This window comes from Macrosteles quadrilineatus, unplaced genomic scaffold, assembly GCF_028750875.1.
Source record: "Macrosteles quadrilineatus isolate MER2022 unplaced genomic scaffold, UCM_ALF_1.0 Scaffold_8__2_contigs__length_117827958, whole genome shotgun sequence".
NCBI lineage: Eukaryota > Metazoa > Arthropoda > Insecta > Hemiptera > Cicadellidae > Macrosteles > Macrosteles quadrilineatus.
Window position 1 is genome coordinate 62,917,508 of NW_026542601.1, and position 10,370 is coordinate 62,927,877.

Here is a 10,370-nt window from a genome sequence, read left to right on the forward strand (position 1 = left end):
TCAGCCAGATTCCTAGCTATGGTTAGGCTATGCATTCTTAGCTAAACGCTATGTACTGAAATCCGTTTTTCGCTCATAACTTATTTATTTGATAACTTACCTCGCTATATGATTATATATTTGTAATCCTCATTAAATTTAGAACAAAGTGGCTATTTTCAAATATTTATAGGCCTATAATTTATACAATTTCATTGAGCGCGAACTTATTTTTTTTTTTTGAAAATTTTCGAAATTATATTTTTTTTACCTAAAAATTTTTTTTTTTAAATGTTCCTTATGTTTTATATATAATATTGAAGCCCATGATTTTCCAAACAAAATGGTATATAGAACATTAGAATTAACATTGTTTTAAGCTTCTCAGATCCGTTTTAATAAAACCTTGCAAAGGGGCCAAAAATAGGTGGACATTAAGGCCTAAACTATGGACACTCGGAGGGTTAAATATTCAACATTTACTTTGTTTACATTTGTGCAGATTGTTTACATTTGTGCAGAGAAGGCAATAAATAATAATAACATTCCTACATCTGTTAGTTGAAACCATTTAAATGAAGCTACAGACAATTCTTCATGAAACAGTTGCTTCATATTGATCAATAAACTATTTCTTGCCATGGAGCCTAAATGAATTACATTGAGAAAAATGCTTTTTGTTTTGGTTACTATAAAAAATGTATTTTAACGTTTGACCTGATTTGTGTATACAGTAATTCTGTTTTTAGTATTGAATATTCTGACTTACAAAAAACTTATATGTTTCAGTGAATAGCTGTATGATATTGACAAATAAAGGTGTATTGTGAAAACCAAAGCATTCGTAAAACAGGTCTAAATATAAATTAAATGCAATTATTCCTTAGGCTACACAACCTAAGAAGTGTGACATGGTGCATAATCGTCAATTGTCTTAAAAGTGTTAAATATTTTAATTACTAAACATGCATTTGCAGATGTGGAATGTTTATTGATATTCTCTACCCAGTTACTGTTTTATCTATGCTATATCATATCAATACTATTATGCCTGCTTCGGAAAGTCCTAGAGGGAGTTGATTTGCAATTTCGACTAGGCTATATCTTGATGAAACAAAACCATCAACATGGCTTGCACCACTTTTAGCTGAACCAATCTTTCATATACATATTTCATTTGCAGATGTGGAATGTTTATTAATATTCTCTACCCAGTTACTATAACCTATAACATATCAATACTATTATGCCTGCTTCGGAAAGTCCTAGAGGAAGATGATTTGCAATTTCGACTAGGCTATATCTTGAGCAAACAATACCCCCTACATGACTTACACCACTTTTAGCTGAACCAATCTTTCATATAATATTTTCCAAAGGTACTATACGTGTTAACGACCAATTTTCCACTTTTGAGAGATTGTTTAGTGCTGGTAGCTGAGGAATAACTTTCATATTGTTCCAAAAGGCTTGAGACGTTACTGTATTTCTTTTTATAATGTATAAGTACACCGATTGCAGGAAACGATGATGTCTGACATTTCAATGTATCTAGAAAAGACAATTAGTTTTTCATCAGGCCTAATGTAATGGACAACTCTTTCTTTCTTAAATAATATCTAAAAATGGTTATTTTCATAACCAATTAATATGTAACCAGATCAGGTGACTCAAGCAGTTTTACAATAATTATTGTTCTGTGGAACTTTTGATTGTTTCAAACAGTTTTGCTTATCAAAAAACCTCAAGTACTATATAAATAATATATAATAATATATAGATAATAATATATAAAAAATTATAGTCACTAAAAATCATGAAATAATCTCTTTTTGTAAAAAAATACAACCGACTTCAAACGCTCTAAAAAGAATGAAATAATTTCAATAAAGTAAGCTTTTGTATTAGGCAAGTTCACATATTTCAAGTCGGCGCGGCTCAAACTGCAAATGATTGAAATTAAATATTGTGTGTCTATTTTGAAAATCAATAAATTGTAGCTGGATAACATAAATATATAAAAACATACTGAACTGTTTTATTTATATATTAAAGGAAATATTTTATTGTATTTTATGTTTACTTCAGAATAAATATGCATTATGAAAATAACACACACAAATGTTCTATATGAATAGGAAAATAATTTAGTTTGATATTATGATAGGGAAAAGAAGCTAGTTTAGTATTAAAACGTTACTTTTCCAAGTTAGAAACATTTAAATGCGTTATAATCTTTTTAAAGATACTCGTTAATACCACTATAATGCCGATCTCTGATTACGGTAATAAAATAACACTTAACGCATAACTATGAAAAAGACATGCAGATTAACAACACCTTTAGTTATAGATAGTCACCTGCAATATGGACACCCTCTTTCAATTTTGTATCAAAAATCATCATAGAGCCGCGTCGACTTAAAATACGTGAGCTTGCCTAATACAAAAGTTTACTTTATTGAAATTATTTCATTCTTTGTAGAGCGTTTGAAGTCGGTTGTATTTTTTTACAAAACGAGATTATCACCTATGATTATGTATCAATTTGAGAACGTTTTGAATTTTTTGCGCATTTTGAGAAAATGGAGTGTACAGTAATTAGTAGCCTATATAATTTTTTTACCAAATTTTTTACACCCAAACCAATACAAACATGTTGTAGTGTATTCATTTACCTTTATAAAAATGTATAACACCTTGGGTAAATCATTATAGGCTATAGCATATATAGCACCTCTGAATGTCAGAATCGTCATTTTTGGACATGATGCTAACAAAATACAGTATTTAGTATAGGCTATAACTTTTTTACAAAATTTTTTACCCCCAAACCATTATAAACATGTTGTAGTGTATTCATTTACCTTTATAAAAATGTATAACACCTTGGGTACCTATATCATTATATAGCATATATAGCATGGTGAACTAAGGTCCGTCTCGTACAACAATCCTGAATGTCAGAATCGTCATTTTAGGACATGATGCTAACAAAATACAACCTTTTATGAACACTATTTCACACAATGACACAATTCAGTAATATTTATGCATGAAGATTACTGTTATACACACACAAACTTCACTAACACTACGAACAAATAACGTATTTAGTAATAAATCGCGGATAACACGAGAACGAACACTTTACCGGCAACAACACAAACAAACGATGGCGAATACAAGACAGCTGACAGACTGTAGCAGTAATGACTCACTTCCGTCGTCTACATGCGAGCATACAGAAATAACCCTGAGTGCAGGGCTGCCACTCTCTGAATCTATATTTCTTCCTCTTCAAAATGACATACTATATGACTAGTGATAATAAATTACACTGTATGTAACTCGTATTTTCCACATCGTCACCTGACGACCATCTGCCACGACGATTAGAAGTCAAATGAAATTTTGGCGCGGTACGACTTTTGCAGCCGACACTTGGGAACTGGCAAAACACGTCTTGTTTGGCATTACCCTGCTCGGGTAATTTTCATCTTGGGATGTTGCGGGTGGTACCACTGGATAGCCATTGATTTTATCTTCATTGTGGTAGTGATATTTATAACAAAATATTGATTGCACAATCGGTACAATTTTATGAAAACAGCTGTTTTTGAAATTTCAAACAAATGGCCAACAGTCGTCTGGTGACAGTATGGAAAATACGAATTATATACAGTGAAAGTTATTATTACTAGTCATATAGTATATCATTTTGAAGAGGAAGAAATTTAGATTCAGAGAGTGGCAGCCCTGCACTCAGGGTTATTTCTGTATGTTCGCATGTAGACGACAAGTGAGTCATTACTGCTACAGTCTGTCAGCTGTCTTGTATTGCCATTGTTTGTTTGTGTTGTTGCCGGTAATAGTTTTATCCGCGATTTATTACTAAATAAATATGTTATTAGTTCGTAGTGTTAGTGTTAGTGAAGTGTTGTGTGTATAACAGTAATCTTCATGCATAAATATTACTGAATTGTGTGAAATAGTATTCATAAAAGGTTGTATTTTGTTAGCATCATGTCCTAAAATGACGATTCTGACATTCAGAGATTGTTGTACCTATATAATGATATACCGGTACCCAAGGTGTTATACATTTTTATAAAGGCAAATGAATACACTACCGGTACAACATGTTTATAATGGTTTGGGGGTAAAAAATTTTGTAAAAAAGTTATAGCCTATACTAAATAGGCCTACTACTGTATTTTGTTAGCATCATGTTCAAAAATGACGATTCTGACATTCAGAGGTGCTATATATGCTATATAATGATTTACCTAAGGTGTTATACATTTTTATAAGGATAAATGAATACACTACAACATGTTTATATTGGTTTGGGTGTAAAAAATTTGGTAAAAAAATTATATAGGCTACTAAATACTGTACACTCCATTTTCTCGAAATGCGCAAAAAATTCAAAACGTTCTCAAATTGATACATAATCATAGGTGAAAATAACTTTTTACCATCATACTTATGACTTTTTTGGATTCCTTACTTCATTAGCTTTACAAATATGTAGGCTACATATCATCAGCCTACATAATGTTTCAAAACACAAGCAAACACTGTAGGCTATAGTTTACACTTATTTGCGGTTTTGCGGTTATTGTATTATTATGTCCCTATTACGTACCTACAAAAAAAATATTTCTAACATGTTATAGCTACATTTTTATGTAGGTAATTGAATACACTACAAGATTATTATGTTGGTTTGAAGTAAACAAATTTGGTACAAAAGTTGTATACTAACTTAAGTACTGTGAATTTTTTTCTCGAGAAATCGCTAAAATATAAAAACATTATTTTATATACGTATGTTTATAGGTAAAAAATTATTTTTACCATAAACTTTATGACTTTTTTTGATTCCTTAAGTTACTTCATTAGCTTTACAAACATGTATATATCATTATTAGTATACACATATATTATAGGCCAACTTTTTATAACATAGACTAACACTGTACGATTTTCAATTTTTTCGGTTCTCCGTTTGTCATTATATTTCGCCCCAAAAACTTATAAAAAAAAATATTTTTCTAACATGTTATATATTTCTATGTAGGGAATTAGATTGTCTACAAAATGTATATAATGAATTTCCCATAAAAAAATCTGTAGAAAAAAAATGCAGAGGCCGCTTTTGAAATTTCAAAAAAAAAAAATCAATTTTTTTTATTTTTTTCACTTTACTGATAAAATACACTGTCTAAATCATTATGATATTACTATTTCTAGATTCTCCTGTTCTTTCCGAACAAAATGAATATGAGGTTGGCTAGGTTTACTTGTACGGTTGGATTTTTACGAATTTTCAAAAAATGGTCTGCAAAATCGCCAAAATGGGTTGGCCATTCCCCACTTCTAACATTGGCCACTGCTAGGGTTAAGAAACTATACTTACCTCAGGTTTTTTTGACAACAGCTACGGGAGTGTATTCGACTAGATAATTTAGGCCTAGGCTCCTAGGCTACAAATTAATAAATTAACCTACCAGTAAGTTTAGGTCTAGGCCTAGCCTATATCGAATGAAACTATCGATTCGATTACACATGCAATTTTTTCACCATCAGCAAGTTTGGTTGGTTAGGCCTAGGTTAGGTTATGATAAGTTAGTTTTATTTTATAATAGATATATTTTCAATTCAATAGTTTCAATCGATATTAGGGTAGCCCTAAGAAACTGTACCCCTATTTAATTTAACTTATTAGGCTCTAGACGTCTAGAGGCTATATCCAAATTTAACTTAGGCTATGTGACCAGTTGTGGGCACCCCATAAAATAATTCTCATTAAACATTCAAAAATAGTGATGCTTTGGAAGGGTAAGTTTTACCTAATTATAAATTTAGTTCACAAGACAAGGTTAGCTTAGCTAGGCGGCTAGGTTTAACCAATAGTTTAACACATTTTTTACTTACCACTTTTATTATTTTCTTCTCCCATATTGGAGTAGCACTTTCAGATCAGAATTGGCACAAATTAACTAAAATTTACGAGTAAATTGATTTAGTCAAGCTGATTGTATCAAGTCAAGACACTTTCCTATAAACCTAAATTTCTGTAGGGTTTAGCTAGGCCTAGCTAGCTTGAAGATGAAGAATTTCTTCAAAATGGCGGAGTACGAGTACGAGTACGACCAACGCTGAACGCAACGAACGACCAAGACAAAGACGGAATGAACCTAATAATGAACAATGAATATGAATAGAAAAGAAAATGAGAATGAGTAGTCGAAGCAGAATGGAATGCAGTAGGAAGGAGTAGACGTCGATAATCATTGGGCGATTGGGGCTTGTGCTTGTTTGTGGAATTGTGGGTACGTATAGGCAGTAGAGGTGTGCCGTGAATGGAGCGCCGGAGCGCCGCCGCCAATGGAGCGCTCTGCCTGCGCATGGTGCGGAGCTAGAGCAGCTCCGACGATTTTCTTAGCAGCTCCTCGCTCCGACACAGCTCACAACTCACAAGTAACACAGCCCCTACTACAACTGCTCCCGGAGCGGCCAGAACTTCTGGCCCAGAAGACTGACGTCATTGACATAGCACGACGCTGTTAGCTCCCCACAATACCGCTCCAGCTCCGTGAATTATTATATTCTGCTTTGGTAATCCAAGACAAGACTCCAAGGAATGATTCGTCTGGGTCAGAGTTGGAGTGCATTTATTTAACCTTAGGTCATCGGAGTAACCGGAGTGGTAGCCGGAGCTGGAGCTGTTTGTGGAGCTAGCTCCACAACAGGAGTTGGAGCTATTGAAGCGGCTCTGCTCCCGGAGCTACTAAGGCACACCTCTGACAGGCAGGGCTAGATAGGCCTGCACTGGCCTATCTAGCACAGCTTATTAATTCTACACAGCTTATCAAGTAACTATATGTAAAATTATTTAAAAAATGTTTAAGTTCTGACATGTGCAAGTCAAATTGTCACCAACAACTTTAAGAAGATGAGGGCCCACACTTTTCAATCATCGGGATTGTTTGTCCTTTTTTTCTATCGAGCCTGTTTGCTTTTTCAAATTGCACGAGGTGTTGGTGGCCAGCCATGACCACTTAACTACGCGGCCTAGTGGAATTAGCAACGTCAGAAGTAGTGTTGTGTAGTGGAGCAAGGCGTGGAGTGTGTTAATGTCAGACGTCCCATAAGATAACATGGCAGACAGGTGACATAAGCTCATTAATTCGCATTTCATTGATTTTTAAAAGTTGAATTTAAATTTATGAACATAAATTCATTAAAATATTGAATAAAACATACGGAATAAAAACCAAAACCGTGTGAATTGAAAATCTATCTGTACATTTAAATCAGAGTCAATATTTTCATAGTCCAGTAACCAAGCTTTCATAAATACACAAATACCATTACAGCTGCTTAAAAAAAAACGTTAGAACCCTACATACTTGCGACGTTGCCACTGCCACTTCGAACGCCACGGCCACGACCACCTTTAACTGCAGGCCACGGCCCTCGAACTGGCAACGTGGCAAGTGGTGTTGTAACAGCTGTTTTGTTTGGAAGCAGCTAATGGTATTTGTTTATTTACGAAAGATTCGTTACTGTAGGCCTACTATGACAATATTGACTCCGCTTAAAAATTTATAGTAAAATAGATTCAGATTGTTTCGGTTTTCAATTCTGTATGTTTTATTTTCAATAATTTAATACATTTATGTTCATAAATTTAAGTTTAAATCAATGAAGTGCGAATTAATTAGCTGATGTCACCTGTCTGCCATGTTATCTTATGGGACGTCTGTCACTGAACAACACCACTTGCGATGTTGCTAATTCTACCAGGCCGCGGCCTGTAGTTAAAGGTGGCCATTCCACGGCCTGTAGTTAAGGCCGGGCGTATGCTGAGACAAACGTGACACAAGCCATAGCACACTAATTTTTTACTAGTACATGCTGGGACGCAACACATGCACTATGCAATGCAGTCGCCGCAAGTAGTTAACTAACTTATTCCCCCCCCCATTTCAAATTACATACATTTATAGCATTTTTAGTGACATGTTAATAGCAATTATTGTGAAGTAAACTTGCCATATTTAATCAAAATAAAGGTCTATCCATTAACAAAACAATCCAAATACAACAGTTCCTGAGTTCCACCGCACAACATTCCACATAAAAAATATAGGAGTTTTATAGGCTATGTTTCGATTCTAGCGACTTTCCCATGTTTCGTGCTGCAAGCGGGCACATCATTCTTCCATCAACCTGATGGTGTGCTCGCTTAGCAGCACGAAACAGCTGTTAAGCTAGGCATATTAGGAATATAAGTGGCAGTTAGCGGAAAGTTTAGGTACAGTCCTAATCATCACTTTTCTTTATGTTTTTTGGGTCGCTGAACACGAATATGAGGTTTGCTGACAGATATTTTGCCCGGAACATTGGTTATTTTGTGAAAAACCTTAAAATTTGGGCACTTTTTGGGTTTTTCGGGCAAATCTCGGTAAGTATGGGTTATTGAGAAAATCCTGCTATGTTAAATTAAAGATGACAAAATTTTCTACAAGTTTCCTATATAATGTTTGTTTCTACGACGAACCGTTTCGCCCCTAGAGCACACTAAAAAAGGTCAGAAGTACAAAAAATCAAAAACATTGCTAAATGCTGCCGTTTTACATTAGGTTTCCATGGAAACAACCCATGTTACGATAATTTTAACTATTTATTCATGATAACAAACTGAAACACACTTAAAAATACCCCCGCCACAGCAAACCTGCAGACTAAGCGAATTTCCATTTCCCTGATTGGATTTACACTAAAATGTCTCCTTAGAAATATCACATTTATTCCCTATTTAAATAAAAGTTTAACGAGTACTTAGGTTTGCTGCAACAGGGAGGGTAAAATGGTGTTTTTTGTAAAATGTAATATGTAATTTGGTATGAAATAAATGCATTTTCCAAATTTGATAAGAATAACATGGGCATTTCAAATTTACAGATCTTTTTAATTTTCTCAGTAACCATTAGGCGCATTACAACGCTTTAATATACTAAATTATTTGTTTTTTAAGCTCTACAAAATGGTATGGAAAGAAATCGCTAAATTTAAAGTTTATAGGGTCAAAAATATGAAAAACCAATTTTTACCCCATAAATCCCTGTTCCCATAGTCCGATCATGCTGGTTCGCGAACTCGTTCAAATAGACGTAAGTTTACACGTTTGTCCCAATTTTCATCAAAATCGGATGATTTTTGTCAAGTTCTCGCCCTAACGGACACATATATGAATTTTCTCTAGGGGCCTCAAAACGAAAAAGTAAATCGGTCCCAGTGGCGGTTCCAAGGGGGGGCTACAGGGGCTAAAGCCCCCCCCTTGGACCCTGGAAAAATAAATTTAAACGTACATTTCGTCCTTAAAACACGCAATGTCATAAAACAGACATCAATGTAGATGATGTTATTAAACTGAATAAGCGATGGCAGGAGTAGTATTAAGTTCCACATAGATCAACTTTGTGGACAATAGCACAGCAAATAAAACAATATTACGCAATGGAAAGTTAGTTATACTATACGCATCATCCAATTTTTACAGCAGTCAGCTGTTGACATGCTATGGCGATGGCGAGCGCCGAGCGCGCGAGCAAGGACGGGGAAACAGCTGATTTCCTGATGTTCCATAGTTGTCAAATTGTCTGCTAGCCACTAACTTTACACAGGCCACAGGCATCAATCAGCAATCAGCGGTAGCACCAGTAGCCTTTTACCTTTTACTATACAGGGTGTTGAAAATGTCTGGAACCAACATTATACCTCGTGAGTGGTTAAAGAAAAACAACTGATATTTTGTGTACGGATATACTATGGTTTTACCTATCTTTTAGTGCCTTATGAAAATGTTTACCACTTATAGGGAACGTCCTGTGGAGGATGCAGTAAAAAGTTTTAATGGAAGCCTATGGTAAATGATACATCATTTTAAAGGCCATTTTTTTCTGAGTAAGGAGCCACAGGTTTCATCTCAAAAGGACCACCCTAGCAAAAATGGCGACTGTTTGAAATTTAAAAAACCACTTATAGGGAACGGAATTTTTAAATTTCAAACAGTCGCCATTTTCGCTAGGGTGGTCCTTTTGAGATGAAACTTGTGGCTCCTTACTCAGAAAAAAATAGCCTTTAAAATGATGTATCATTTACCATAGGCTTCAATGAAAACTTTTTACTGCATCCTCCACAGAACGTTCCCTATAAGTGGTTATTTAAATTTCAAACAGTCGTCATTTTTGCTAGGGTGGTCCTTTTGAGATGAAACTTGTGGCTCCTTACTCAGAAAAAAATGGCCTTTAAAATGATGTATCATTTACCATAGGCTTCTATTTAAACTTATTACTGCATCCTCCACAGGACGT

At 34.5% G+C, this 10,370-nt stretch overlaps 1 protein-coding gene across 4 annotated transcripts in view; it reads right to left on the reverse strand.

The window, feature by feature from the left end:
* The window catches only part of LOC128999556 (splicing factor U2AF 50 kDa subunit-like), a 45,973-nt gene extending 39,800 nt beyond the window's left edge, over positions 1-6,173 (reverse strand). The window contains exon 1 of one of the 4 annotated variants that reach the window (XM_054426126.1): positions 5,923-6,173. In XM_054426126.1, the coding sequence (XP_054282101.1) occupies positions 5,923-5,947 (25 nt within the window). In that variant the 5' untranslated portion in view covers positions 5,948-6,173. The remainder of the gene's footprint in view (positions 1-5,922) is intronic. The other 3 variants (XM_054426127.1, XM_054426128.1, XM_054426129.1) reach the window with 3 other exon arrangements.
* Positions 6,174-10,370: the final 4,197 nt, after the last annotated feature.